Here is a 15,199-nt window from a genome sequence, read left to right on the forward strand (position 1 = left end):
GCCCCAGGGAGACCTGCAAGAGGGTTGATACAAGAGCCTTGTCACCACCTGGTGAGAGCGTGGACCAAGGAAATAGAGTCTGGGCAGAGGAGGGATGAACAAATGGGGAAACCTTTGTGTAAGAAGAACTGGCAGAATGTAGCAATTTGAAATAACCTTTCCATGTGTCTTATGACTCCCTTACTTTTGTTGTCTCCACAACGATGGGGAAGGGGGGTGCGGTTGACGAAGGGATGTCTGGGTTTTTTTGGGTTGTGTGTGCCACCTTAATGCCTTCGGGGGATGGCAACTGCCCCCCGCTGGATGGGGAAAATGCCCACTTTATTTTGCTTTAATGCAGAAGGAGGAGCAGGAAACTAATAGCCAAGTCTGCTGGCCTACCGGGAGAGATGCTGTCGGGAAGAGTGTTACCTTACGTCTCCAGGGGATGCCAGAATCAGCCCAAACTCCAGTTAATAATAATAATTGTGGTCTTTATTAAGTGCATACCATATGCCAAGTACTGTACTAGACACAAGATAATCAGGTCAGACACAGATCTTGCCCCACATGGGACTCACAGTTTAAGTAGGCCCAAGAATGGGTGTTGAAGCCCCATTTTACAGATGAGGAAACGGAGGACGAGAAGGTAAATTATTTTCCCCAGGTCTTATCACTGACAAGTGGCAGATTTGGGATTAGAACCCAGGTCCCTTCACTCCTAGGCCTGTGCCTCTTCCAATAGGTCATGCTGGAAGTACTGCATGTTACCTGCACCAGGGAGAAGTCAGGAATGGTTGAATTGTTTAGAAAACTGCTCTAGACAGAAACTGCCTGGTGAAGAAACCAGAAAATACCATGGCGAAAATGGGAAAGAAAGGATGAGGAGGGGATCAAAATATGTGTATGAGATGTTGGCAGAGTTGTAGATATGTGGGGCTGTGTGTGTATATGTAGGTGTGACTGTGTTTAAGTGCACAATTCTATGTAAGTATGTTTGTGACTTCCTTTTGTCAACCCCCATTTTTGTGGAGGCAGCGAATGTAAGGGAGTCAGTAGGATGCACTTGGAAAAGTTTTCAGACTGCCAAATCCTGCCAGTTTTTCCTATACAGCATGGATGTGAATATGTACATAGGTATATATGAGTATGTGCACATATGTGAAGTTTGTAAGGATATGTATGTAAATGTGTGCAACTAAACAATGAGAATACATGTGTGAATACATGTTGTGTGTATGACTATGTACGTATATGCACGGGAGTGAGTACGTTTGCATGTGCATATGATGATGATGGCATTTGTTAAGCACTTACTATGTGCAAAGCACTGTTCTAAGCTTGGGGGGATACAAGGTGATCATGTTGTCCCACGTGGGGCTCACAGTCTTCATCCCCATTTTACACCTGAGGTAACTGAGGCTCAGAGAAGTTAAGTGGCTTGCCCAAGGTCACACAGCAGACATGTGGGAGAGCCGGGATTAGAAGCCATGATCTCTGACTCCCAAGCCCGTGCTCTTTCCACTGAGCCACGCTGCTTCATATGTGAGTGTTTGTGTAGGTGAATATGTCAGAGGGCTATTATACAAAAGCATGACCAAAGGCCACAGCTCTTTCTCATCATGGTACTGGGTTCTGTTGTTCTCCATCTGTGGAGGAAACCAGGTTTGAGAGGAGAAAGCAGTTGGGGAAATCTATTTTGGGTTCAACGAGCAGTGGGGGAGTCCTGTTTTGTTGGGGAGAGAGCAGGAGGGGAAGCCTGTTTTGGACGAGAGAGAGAGCAGTGGGGGAAGCCTGTTTAGGGGATACTCTTGATGACGGGCCAGTCACTTCCCTTAAAGACTCTTCCAGACCTCAATGAATGATCCATTAGGAGTCTCCAGACTGCTTCCGGTGGCCTAGGGCCCATTTTTGTTTTTTGCTTCCTTACGAACAGTCCCGATTTTCAACTTCTTGGAGCTCGGAAAATGGATGTCTTATATAAACATGGTGTGATAGATAATAACACTTGGAATTTGCGTAGTGCTTTCCAGAGTTCTTTCACATTACTTACAATATTTGATCTTCCTAACTTCCCTGTGAAATAAGAAGAGGTAGATAGTCCTCTCCCCATTTTACAGAAGAGGAAACTAAGGCCCAGAAGGTGAAGCAACTTGCTTGGGCTCACTCAGCAGGCCAGTGGGATCAGAATCTAGGGCCATTGACTCTCAGCTCCACTCAGATGCACTCAACCACTGTACCTTTCCGAGGCATCATTATTGTGAGCTCCATGAAGTTCCGCTCATTTTCCTGACAGAATGGACCTTTTCTTGCTCTCCACTGGCCTCTGAGTAGCTCAGTAAGTAACACTGGAGAGAAATCTGAGAATAAGGCACTTCGGTTAGGTGAAAGTCTGGTCCTCTCTGGAGGTGCTTGTCGGCATGCCAGAGCCATCTGGGGTCCTTACTGAGGCTGGAAAATCGGATAAGACCCAAATCCCTGCATGGGCTACTACTGAAGGAGACCTCAGTTCTGGCCACTGGCCCGCACAAATGAGAAACTGCTGGGTTTGGGGGATGAGGTTGCGTCTCATGGGATGACCTGACTATTAGGTGGACAGGGCCATGCAGGGTTGCCTTGAGGCTCTTCATGGTTCCTGCAGTTTCTGACTGTGCCGCCTCTCTTTCTGGACAGGGTTGGCCGTCTCCCTGCAGCTGCTGCATGGGGACATTGACCAGATTCGGCGGGAATGCACATCAGTGTTCACGCATGGGGTGTCCATCACCAGGAAGCTGGGCTTCTCCAACATCATCATGCCTGGTAAGTTCACAATCGCCCACTGGACGGCAGGTAGACTGTTTCTTGTTTCGGGAGACACTGACGTTTCCAGCTCTTGGGAAACAGGGCCAGGTGCTGGGTTGGGTGTTCTGGGTCCAGTGTTGAAAATGGAAACCCTGTGTGAAGAACTGCAGGGATGGGCTGACACTGTGCTGTGTTCCCCCTTTCCTGGGGGAGGGTGGGGACAGGGAAAGGGGTGACAGGATGGGCCTGGAGAGAAAGGGAAATCTCAACTCTCTGTTGAAATCAGATGTCTTTGGGTGGCTGCAGCTGTTGTTGAACCCTGAGTGAGTGGCCAAGCCTGGAACACCCATCTTTGCAGCATTTTCAGGAGCCCGGGAAAGGCCAAGGGGTGGTGAATATGGGGTTGACGGAGAGAGGGGACCAGCTAAATTCTCTGTGAAATTCTGCCTCAGGCCAAAGATCAGATGTTTCCATGATGGAAATGCAGCTGGAAAGCTGCCCCAGTTGTCTTCAGGATGCCCTGACTTCCAGGGGCCCCGCCTTAGTGCCGTGGGGAGAAACAGCTCCTCACTTGGTCTCTCTCTGTCCTAGGACTCCTGCAGTGTCCATTATTTCCTCCAGCTGCTGTAAACAACTGGCGTTTCCTCCTGCCATTGGCAGAGGTGCTGACAATAATAATAAGAATAATAATGATGGCATTTATTAAGCACTTACTATGTACAAAGCACTGTTCTAAGCGCTGGGGAGGTCACAAGGTGATCAGGCTGTCCCATGGGGGGGGTCACAGTCTTCATCCCCATTTTACAGATGAGGGAACTGAGGCACAGAGAAGTGAAGTGACTCGCCCAAAGTCACACAGCTGGCAACTGGCAGAGCCGGGATAAGACTGTGAGCCCCACGTGGGACAACCTTGATGACCCTGTATCCTCCCCAGCGCCCAGAACAGTGCCTGGCACATAGCAAGCACTTAACAAATACCAACATTTATTATTATTATTATTACTCACAGTCATATACAGCCTGACCCACAGACACTCCCACACAGACACAGCCTCACGCATAGCGTGAGAAGCAGTGTGGCTCAGTGGAAAGAGCACAGTCATGGGAGTCAGAAGGTCATGGGTTCTAATCCCTACTCCGCCACTTGTCCGCTGTGTGACCTTGGGCAAGTCGCTTCACCTCTCTGGGCCTCAGTGACCTCATCTGCAAAATGGGGATCGAGACCGTGAGCCCAACGTGGGACAACCCGATCACCTTGTATCCACCCCATTGCCTAGAAAAGTGCTTGGCACATAGTACATGACAACATGTCATGAGAAGCAGTGTGGCTTGGTGAAAAGAGCACGGGATTTGGAGTCAGAGGTTATGGGTTCAAATCCTGGCTCCGCCAATTGTCAGCTGTGTGACTTTGGACAAGTCACTTCATTTCTCTGTGCCTCATTTACCTCATCTGTAAAATGGGGATTAAGACTGTGAGCCGCCCATGGGACAACCTGATCACCTTGTAAACTCCCCAGCGCTTAGAATGGTGCTTTGCACATAGTAAGTGCTTAATAAATGCCATCATTATTATTATTATTATGTCCAGGGCACAGCATACCCAGGGCACCCCAAGCCAGAGCCCATCTCTGACTTTGGCCAGGATCACCTGCAAATCGGGCAGGGAGCAAGGGGCCCACCAGCTCCTTTGCCTAGCTCCTGCAAGAAGAATGAATTGTCTGTGCAGACATATGACCCAGTTTCTGCTTCCTCCTTCAGTGACGGGGTCCCGGATGAAAGCAGAGTGGACCAGAGCTTGCTAAACTGCTAAAACCTCTTTCTAACTGTCCTTCTCTAGCCTCTTCTCATTTATCTCCCCAGCCCACACTGAGGCCGCTGAGTGCGATTCTTAGCCGGTAAAATTAGTGAAGGCCCTAGCAGGGTCTCAGGGTGGGGGTGGAGGTGAGGGGAGACATTCATTGACTGCTTGTTCTGTTCAGGTTGTTCCCGCAAGCCGAGGCATTGGTGAAACAGGGCACACCCTTGGCTAGAGCTGGACAATTCAGTCAGGGACACTGTGGGCTCTGAATATTGGATCCTAGTTGGCTCTGTCTGAAAGGCCATGTTTCCCAATCAAGAGTCCTAGCTCTACTGGGGAGAAGTTCCAAGGTATCAAAGCTGGGCTGCGCGCCCCTCTCTGCTGGGGATGCTGAACCTCCTAAGTCCTGGTGGGCTGCACTGTATCCATCCTACCTCCTAACCTGAAGTCCCCACCAAAGCCGCCTTTCAGGGAAATACCAGAGAGCCCTCTGGACCATGGCGGCTGCCTGGGCAGTGCCAGTCGTGTGAGGGAGGTGGACAGGGTGATGCCCAGAGAGCCAGCTACAGTCAGGTGTGTAGGTCAGGGAATCTGCCAACACACCCAGGACAGAGGAGTGAGTGGAGCCAGGGAGAGCCTGCTGGCAGATTCCATGGCCTCCTACAAGCTTGAGGGTAATCTCAAAGGTCCGAAGTGCTCTTTCTTCTCAAGCTAGGTTACGCGGCCTCCACCTAGCAAATGGCACGATCCCTATTGGAGGACACAGTGGGATGATTCTGACTGGCCCCTGCGGAGCCGTGGTTCCTGCCGGATAGTGCCCGGGAGATGGGAAGGGGAGCACTGGGCTTGGGAGCAACAGCTGGCTGGTCCACTGAGCTGCTTCCCACCGCTGGTCAGTCAGGGGCCAGAGCTCAGGAGATCCCACCAGCAGGTCTCCCTGTTTGCATTTGTTTTTACATGCTGCTCCTAGTGCTCTCTCCGACTTCCCATCAAATCTCTCTTTGCCCTGGTGAGCTTCAGCTCCAGGGCTGGTGCATTTGCCCGTGGCAGGAGTGGATTTCCCCCAAATCTGAGCTCGGTTGATTCTTTAGCTGCTTTAGGGTCCTCTTCCTGGCCAACAACTTGTCTCCCAGTCCTGCTGTCTCACCCGTATCTGGGAGCACAGTACCATCACCCCTATCTGCTCTCTTCTGTTTTTCCCAAATTGCTGTCATCCTTCCTCCCAAGCTAACCTTCTAGCTATACTGCTCTGTCATCTCTTCCCACTGAATCCCCTCATTCCGCTATTCCCTTGACTTAGAACTCCCTCCCACTCCAAACATGTCAGACAGACCACAGCTCTCTTCCATTCAAATTTCTCCTCAAATCCCACCTCCTCCAACCAGCCTTCCCTGATTAATTTCCCAGCCACATGTCCTATCATCCTTTCAGCCATCTCCATTGCTTATGAACTTAGTTACACCCTCATTAGCACTCATGTATATCTATTTATTTATTTTGACTATTCTAGTTGTAAATATTTTCATGTCTGTCTTCCCCCTTTCAATGATAGCTCCTTGTAAGCAGGAAGCATTTCACTCTGTTATTCTGTATTTCCCAAGTGCTGAGTACAGTGTAACACACCAATAAACACTACAACTACTACAATTATGGCAAGTACTACTGCTGCAGGAAAGCAGAGGAATGAGATTTCTATTCTTAACTTTCTCTCTCTGGGTTTCCAAAAATGGATGCAAGCCAGGGCAGTCATAGACTACCTGCTGGCTGCAGCCTGGGGAGACCAGTGACCCCAGTCTTGTAAACCTCAGTCTCTTTCTTCTGTGTCCCTAGAGTTCAGAGTGTGTGATGGGGAGCAGGGGGTGATTTGGAACCCTGCCAAGATGGGGTCAAGGGGAAGGAGTGGTGGTGGTTCATTCATTCATTCATTCAATCGTATTTATTGAGCGCTTACTGTGTGCAGAGCACTGTACTAAGCGCTTGGGAAGCACAAGTTGGTGACGTATAGAGACAGTCCCTACCCAACAGCGGGCTCACAGTCTAGAAGGGGGAGACAGACAACAAAACAAAACATGTGGACAGGTGTCAAGTCGTCAGAATAAATAGAATTAAAGCTAAATGCACATCATTAACAAAATAAATAGAATAGGAAATATGTACAAGTAAAATAAATAGGGTAGTAAATCTGTACAAACATACATACAGGTGCTGTGGGGAGGGGAAGGAGGTAGGGCTGGGGGGATGGGGAGGAGGAGAGGAAAAAGGGGGCTCAGTCTAGTTGGGGGTGGGGGGTGCCCTTCCACTGCTCTTGGAGAATCTTCAAGCTTTTGGGGTGGTGGTGGGTTCAGTGATCACTGCTGGCAAATTTCCCATCTTTCTGCCTGGATTCAGGCTCTGCTTCCCCCACCCTCTGTCTTGGAAGCTGACCCCAAGGGAATCGGTTTAAATGCGGATTTGTTCCAGAGAGCTGTTCTGCTCATGCACCTCGGGCAAACCTCTGACACCTTCCAGCCACCACCACAGCCGCCTGTGAAATTCCTGTGAGAGACATATGCGGGCTGACACCCAGAATAGAGATCTCATCCCCAGCACTTCCTCTGGGAAGATATTTCACTTTGTGCTTGAAAAGTGTGAATTAATAAAAGGTGCCTACAGAGGGAGGTGCCAATTATTAGAGACTAGTCCAAGGAGCCAAACGTCCCTGCAGAGAGGTTTGGAATCAATTCCCTCTGGGGCTGGCCGTGTTTATCTACTGCAGGAAATGCCCCAGTCGTCACCAAGAGCATTATGGCAGGGTGGAAGATTTCTCTTGTCATCAGCTCTGGCTTTATATGCCGGAAGGTCTTTAGTGCCCCAGAGGTTTTTGTTGCATCCTTTCCTCGAGCCTAGCTGCTGGTGATGATTAAAGGAACAGAACATTTGGCTCAAAAGATCACCCAGCACTGACACAGGAGCAGCACAAGGCTTGATGCCGTCCCAGAGCCAGTCTATCACAGGCTGGAGCCTGCTGGGGTCAGGCAGCTTAGGGGTCACACAGGGATGAAAGGGCAGGTGTCACTGTCCAGGGAAGCGAATCCAGGAGAAATTAGGTCATTGGGAAAAGTTATCCGGTTAGTCAGATTTCTGACTGTAGTGCAGATGGATGATGGAAACCTAGTAAAAAATTGAAAAGGACAAAGCCAGGGTTCAAGCTCTCTGCATCTCCGTTCTTCATCTTTTGCTTCTTCCTGGTTCTCAGCTTACAAGGACACACTACCTTTTGAACCCACCTTTTCTCCTCTTTGGGGTAATGTTTTAGGATCTCAGGACTCAGTCCCCAGGACCGAGTCAGATGCTTGGTTTAGCCAGTCTCGGTCTCATTCAGGTGAATGTTAAAAGACGACAGAGGAAACACTTCCATTCAAGAGGAAACCCATCCTTTACTACTTTTCTGGGCTCGGAGTTAAGAATCCCTCCTTCCCGCTCCCACCACCTTCCTGCTTATGAGTTCTCCAGATTTCCTTTCCTGTCCGGCTCAGATACGTGCCACTCACTTCCCAGGGTGGGGAGCGGAGTCGGTCTCTGCTGAGCTTCCTGTTGTGGTTTTCCCCATTCCCGCTGCTGGAGGACCATCTGTTTCCTGGTCAGTGGAGGTCACCGGCAGACCCGAGGAGGCCTGGAGCCAGATGGCAATTGGAGTCTGGGACAGGACCGTTGAGAAATGGGAAGCAGTTTCCTCTTCCTGTTGTAAACAGGAAGCACTCTCTTCTCCTGCCTGGGGCCTGGGGGGTTTGAGGGCAGAGGTCAGAGGGAAGGGGACCCTTTACTACGTTCCTTAGGGGCCAGACGCCAGGCTTCTGGTGGTGCTTATCAGTCAACAGATGTTCCCTTCACTTGCTCTGTTCATGGCCCAGAATTTATAACAGGTGAAAAATCAATTAAATTCTAAGCTCCCTTCTTCCCCTCTCAGGATATTGCTCTTCTCAGCCCTTGGGAATTTTCCCTTCAATCGCTCCTGTTGCAGACTCACATACCAAACCTCAACTGGCACCCGCGTCACTCTGTTCAGAAAAGATAATGCTGTACTGGTCACCAGACGTTTGCCCTCTGGGCTTGTGGAGAGACAGGGCCTTGGGTATCGATAGGGAACCTGAGGGCCAGTTCTCACTCACAGTCCTTTCCATCTCTGAGCCTTCTCCAGGTGCTAAATCACCCCTGGACTCAGCCCCCGCCCTCTGATCCCCCTTTCTGAGACACCTCCTGCAGCTCTGACAACCTTTGACCAGAGTTTGGGGAAGAGATTTGAGTGGTTGCCACATGCTTCCCCTGGAAATGCCACAGCACCATTGAAGCCTGGCTTCCTCACACCCTCCTGCCCCTTTCCTATGAAAGAAACAGCAGCTCCGGAACTCTCCAGTCGGCCTTCCCAGGGGCTGAGCTAAGAGTCTATGGAAACAACAGTCCTGGGATCCTCTGGCCACATGGTCCTTCCCAGGCTGCCTGTCTGGGGGCTCTCAGAGGGATCCGCCGCCCTCACATCCCAACAACACTCATTACAGAGAAGCAGCGTGTCTCAGTGGAAAGAGCCCGGGCTTTGGAGTCAGAGGTCAGGGGTTCAAATCCCACCCCTGCCACTTGTCAGCTGTGTGACTTTGGGCAAGTCACTTAATCAATGGGGCCTCAGTTCCCTCATTTGTAAAAGGGGGACTAAGACTGTGAGCCCCACATGGGACAACCTGATCACCTTGTATCCCCCCAGTGCTTAGAACAGTGCTTTGTACATGGTGTCATCATCATCATTATTATTATTACAGTGGCGTTTTTTTTCTGGCTATTCCAAGGTGAAATGCGAAACGATTTATACATCACCATCGAGAAGGGCGAGTTTGAGAAAGGAGGGAAGAGCGTGGCTCGGAATGTGGAAGTGACCATGTTCATCGTGGACAGCAGTGGCCAGAATCTAAAGGTGAGGGCATCACCCGATAATTTGTAGCATCTCATTCCCATTCCCTAGCTTTGTATGGGCTTCTGGAAGGGGACTAGTTGGTTTTCTGAATGACGGAGCCAGCAGGAGCATGCTCTAAAGTTAGCAAAGATCTAAGGGGGAAAGGTCACAAAGCCAACTTAATCTGGTTAATACTTGAATAGTCCACTTCCTGCCCGCTGCTAGCAGTGCTGGAGCAATTTATTTCTTTCCTTCTGATTTTTAGCATTTAACAGAAACCCATCTCCAGGAGCCAATCCCAGTTTGAGAAGGTGGAGAGTAGAGCATTCATTCATTCATTCAGTCGTATTTATTGAGCACTTACTGTGTGCAGAGCACTGTACTAAGCGCTTGGGAAGTACAAGTTGGCAACATATAGAGACGGTCCCTACCCAACAGCGGGCTCACAGTCTAGAAGTGGGTGACAGAAAACAAAACAAAACTTGTGGACAGGTGTCAAGTCATCAGAATAAATAGAAATAAAGCTAGATAATAATAATAAGAATAATGATATTTGTTAAGCGCTTACTATGTGCAAAGCACTGTTCTAAGCACTGGGGATGTTACAAGGTGATTAGGTTGTCCCCCCAGGGCTCACAGTTTTAATTCCCATTTTACAGGTGAGGTAACTGAGGCACAGAGAAGTTAAGTGACTTGCCCAAAGTCACACAGCTGACAGTTGGTGGAGCCGGGATTTGAACCCATGACCTCTGACTCCCGTGCTCTTTCCACTCTTTAACAAAATAAATAGAATAGTAAATATGTACAAGTAAAATAGAGTAATAAATCTGTACAAACATATAGGTGCTGTGGGGAGGGGAAGGAGGTAGGGCCGGGGGGATGGGGAGAAGGAGAGGAAAACGGGGGCTCAGTGGAAAGTAGGAGAGTGGAGATCAATTAATCAATCATATTTATTGAGCTCTTATTGTACTGAACTCTCCAAAGCGCTTAGTACAGTGCTCTGCACACGGAAGTATTCAATAAATGCTATTGATTAATTGATATATTGCAGAGCACTGTAGTAAGAGTACAACAGAATTGGGGCGAGTACAACAGAATTGGTAGATATGTTCCCTGCCCTCAAGGAGCTCCCAGTCTAGAGGAGAGGCGTAGAGGTGGGGCAAGTTATTATTAGTTGTATTTATTGAGTGCTTACTGTGTGCAAAAGTTATTATTAATTATTATTAATTGTATTTATTGAGTGCTTACTGTGTAAGCACTGTACTAAGCACTTGGGAGAGCATTTAACATCAAACACATTCCCTGCCCACAACAAGCTTACAGTCTAGAGGGGGGACAGACATTAATATAAGTAAATAGATAAATAAATAACAGATATATACATATATGTCGTAGGGAAGGGAGAGAGGATGAATGAAGGAGCAAGTATGAGCTGCGCAGAAGGGAGTGGGAGAAGAGGAGAGGAGGGTTCAGATAGGGAAGGCTTCCTGGAGGAGACGTGCTTTCAGTAAGGCTTTGAAGTCAGGGAGAGTAATTATTTGTCTGATATGAGAAGGGAGGGCATTCCAGGCCAGAGGTAGGATGTCATTTGCTTCCTTCAACTGCCCTTCTTTCCTTCTTTCACCTGCCCTCAGTTATCTACCTCACAAGCGAGGGCTTAGTGCCCCTTTTCAACTGCCCAAAGTATTCTGTGACCAACATAATCACCAGTTTTTTAGCCTCAAAAGAATAATACCATGTCTAAAAATTCCAGTTTGGTATTTCATGTCAGAGCACACCTCCTGGGCCACATTCCCGTTCAGCCTGGAGAAGAGCAGACTGAGACGGAAACTTTCGTTGCCGTATTGTGGGGGTGGGCTGCCTGCCATCCTTACCTCAGCTCCAAGGCTCCCACCTCCCGCTATTGGTGGACCTTGATGGCTCGCAGGTTCCAGAAGTGTTGCTTCATGTACCTGTTCTACCCCCCAACTTGGAGTATGTGGAGACTTACTATTGCTTGGCGTTTCCACGTGAATCGCACAAAAGACAAAATGGGCTTATATTCATTCAATCATACTTATTGAGCACTTACTGTGTGCAAAGCACTGTACTAAGCACTTGAAGAAGGAAGGATTTAGGCTAGATGTGAGAAAGAACTTTCTGAATCCAGTTGATGGAGTGATGGTGGGTGATGATGGAGATGGCAGATTCCCTGATCACAGAGCTTCTAGGAAAAAATAAGTCTGAGTTCCAGTGAGGGAGGAGGGTGTGCTCAAAGGGCAAGACCTTTCCTGCTATGGGTATCCTAAAAACCCACAAATCATCGACTGAACCCCAGGGATTAGCTGTTCTTTCACCATTAGTTATACTAAATTTAACTTCAACACTCCCATCTCTCTCTCCATCCAGCCTTCCAGAATGAGAATGATTGCTGGCACTTTTTAGGCTGATTGATCCCACCGAGTGCCATGTTTCTGCGATGGCTTTCTTTTGAGTGGATTTCCTTTGCCACACAGTGCATTTTTCGTTCTTGTTCTCCACCCAGGCTCCACCCACCCAGACGAACCCAGGCTCTCCCAGGTTGGCACCTGATGTTCACAGAGTGCACCAGAAGGAAATTTAAGAAGCCAGTAGAGCCACTTCCTCCTGTAATTTGATCTAGGAAACTCAAATACAGAGCTGTGTCAGAGAGGATTTTGTAGGCCAACTGCTGGGCACGAGCAGAATATTATCCCTGGCACACTGCCGAGGAGAGGGTCCATGGGCGAGGACTGTTTCAGTTGAGCCCCTTCCGTGACTGGAACTCCAGAACCTAGTGAAATACTTGGATTGAAGCCCAGTCAAGTCAAGCCTGCCCTCTCCCCACAAAACACACACACATCAAGTGTCACCCCACGTGACCACTTAGCCCAGGCTGCAGATGGGGGGCCAGAGCGGGCTTAGGCAATGGAGGAATGAGTTGCTAATTTCCCAGGACGGAGCTGACAGGATTCCAGGTCCCCAGGAGAAGTGGCCACCCCGTGGCCTGCGGAGACCCTCAGAAAAACCCAGCTGCCAACCCATTTGTCTCCTGCACTAGGATTTCATCTCCTTCGGCTCTGGAGAGCCTCCGGCCAGCGAGTTCCACTCCTTCGTGCTGTACCACAACAACAGTCCCCGCTGGGCCGAGCTGCTGAAGCTGCCCATTCCTGTGGATAAATTCAGGGGCGCCCACGTCCGCTTTGAATTCCGCCACTGTTCAAGTAAGAGCCCTGTTCCCTGGGAGGGGTGGAGGGGGTATCATATTGCTCTGAGAGCCTGGGGCAGCTAGGAGCCGGGCAAGAGGGAAGGGCAGGATGTCCTGAGGGGCGAGGCCCTCTCTGTTGGGCCTGGGGGCCCCTTAGGAGGTGGAGAGGGTCATGGCCCCTCCTCTGGGGAAGGGATCATAGAGTTATATTTCTGTGTGAGCTCCAGAAGGCATTGTCTGCAGAAACCCTAGTCTGTTGGCTCCATCAGGCCAAGAAGTAGAAATGGGTGGACACCCGGCATAGCTTCGCTTTCCGTGACCAACCCAAGGGGCCTGTATCATACCTGAGGTAAACAGATAGAGGACTGGCCCCCACAGTGTCAGGAACTCAAGTGCCGTCTTCTGGTCTGTTCCAAAAAGGACTGGGCTACGGTTTCCCCCAGGGACCATATTGGGACAGGGGGAGGAAGTAGAGGAGCCACAGGGACCCTGAGTGACTCCAAAACCAACCTGACTTTTACATCAGTTTTTAGGAACAAATAAGATTCATCTTTCAGTCACGAATGAAATCACGTGACCCTGCCGCCCCAGCTTGGGTCCCAGCCTGCGGGGAGCTCAGGACTTTGACCCAGTGGCCTCTCCCCTCACTCCTCCTGCTGTCCCAGGCTAAGGCTGCTGCCTGGAGCCTCTGGGGTAGCAGAGGGCATGGAGAGGTCATTGATTTTCAGGGTCTTAGGCGGGAAGCCCTGTGTGGGGCAGGGACTGTATCCAACATGTTTATTTTGTAACCACCCCAGTGCTTGGTGTAAAGTAGGCACTAACAAATACCACTATTAATATTATTATTATTATTATCATCATCATCATCATTATTATTATTGTTATCATTATTCTCAAGTCAGCAAAGGAACTCAGTCTGGGTGGGGATAGGTGTACATGGGACAGACCCAAGGCTGGAGCAATTTTTTTTCCCTTGATTAAAACTTAGACTTGCCAGACACATGCTGTGGGAATCTTAAGCTGCCCTACAGCCTCAAGGGAAGTGCTGTCCTTTCCCTGCTGTAGCCACCCACCCAGAGACACAAAAGCCAGTCTCTCACTTTCTAGTTTCCTTCTTTTAGCTACGTCTCACCCCCTTGGTGCTTGTTCTTAAATTTCTTCCCCTCTTCCTGCTTCCAGTTGACTTCTTTACCCTCCCTCCGCCGTCCCTCATTTCTCATCACTTTGCCTTCTTCCAACCTGAACAGAGGGAGACAAAGGCAGTTTACAATCCTGCCCCATCCTTTCCAGCCTCTACACTTCCAGATTGCAGAAACAGGCCAGGTTGAACAACCTCTGGACCAAAGAAAGATCACATGGTTGAAAAATGCCCTCTCCCCTCAGCCCCTCTGAAGCATCTCTGAGATAAACTGGTGGGGTTGTAATCGTATAAGTACCAGAAATATGACAAACTAGTGATGAAGAAATGAAGAAAATGTAAATGTTATATGAATTAATGATAATGGTCAGAAGCCTTCAGTAAATAGGAAACTGTGTCTGTCAGCCCCCGTTACCAATAGGATAGATTTCCAGAATTGAGGGGCAAGTGACAGATACATAGAATTGTTGGGAAAAGATGCCTGAAAGAATGTATTATTTTTCTACTGAGAAGCTTCTGATTTTAGCAGTTTTCTTACATTTGTGGTTGCCTCAGTTTCGGAGAAATGTGGTGTTTGCATATGATTTGATTTTGTCTCATCACCCAGAAATTTCCAAGATTTTATAGGAAGCAAAAATATAATTTTGATTTTCCTTGATCATTCAGTTTTAACCTGTTCTTTCTTAACCCCCCAGGGTCCCCACCACCAAAACTTTTCCTAAAATCACTCAGAGGAAAGGGTTTGTGTGTGTCAGGGGAATGGGGGTGAGGGTCTGCTGATGGCAATTTGCAAAGCCCACATTCAGATGAATCAAACAAAAGCTTGGAAAACCAAAAAGAGTTGCACACATGGGGAGGAGTGGCAGGGATCTCACTGTTCTCCAGATTGAGGGAAATATGGTCACTGACAAAGGGTGCCCAGATCCAGCTCAGAGAATAATAATAATAATAATGGCATTTGTTAAGCACTTACTGTGTGCCAAGCACTGTTCTAAGCACTGGGGAGTTTACAAGGTAATCAGGTTGTCCCACTGGGGGCTCACAGTCTTAATCCCCATTTTACAGATGAGGTCACTGAGGCACAGAGAAGTGAAGTGACTTGCCCGAAGTCACACAGCTGACACTTGGCAGAGTCAGGATTTGAACCCATGACCTCTGACTCCAAAGCCTGGGCTATTTCCACTGAGCCACACTGCTTCTCTATAACAATGGCATTTATTAAACGCTTACTATGTGCAAAGCACTGTTCTAAGTGCTGGGGAGGTTACAAGGTGATCAGGCTGTCCCATGGGGGGGGCACACAGTCTTAATCCCCATTTTGCAGATGAGGTAACTGAGGCACAGAGAAGTGAAATGACTTGCCCAAAGTCACACAGC

The 15,199-nt window shown here is 48.9% G+C and overlaps 1 protein-coding gene across 1 annotated transcript in view; it reads left to right on the plus strand.

Moving 5' to 3' along the window:
* DOCK4 (dedicator of cytokinesis 4) overlaps nt 1-15,199 on the plus strand; it is a 356,538-nt gene that overhangs the window by 211,623 nt on the left and 129,716 nt on the right. Inside the window, exons 15-17 of the mRNA XM_038751970.1 lie at nt 2,653-2,778; nt 9,376-9,500; nt 12,538-12,700. Of these exons, the coding sequence (XP_038607898.1) occupies nt 2,653-2,778; nt 9,376-9,500; nt 12,538-12,700 (414 nt within the window). The remainder of the gene's footprint in view (nt 1-2,652; nt 2,779-9,375; nt 9,501-12,537; nt 12,701-15,199) is intronic.

The sequence above is a fragment of the Tachyglossus aculeatus genome, chromosome 10 (genome assembly GCF_015852505.1).
Source record: "Tachyglossus aculeatus isolate mTacAcu1 chromosome 10, mTacAcu1.pri, whole genome shotgun sequence".
Classification (NCBI taxonomy): Eukaryota; Metazoa; Chordata; class Mammalia; order Monotremata; family Tachyglossidae; genus Tachyglossus; species Tachyglossus aculeatus.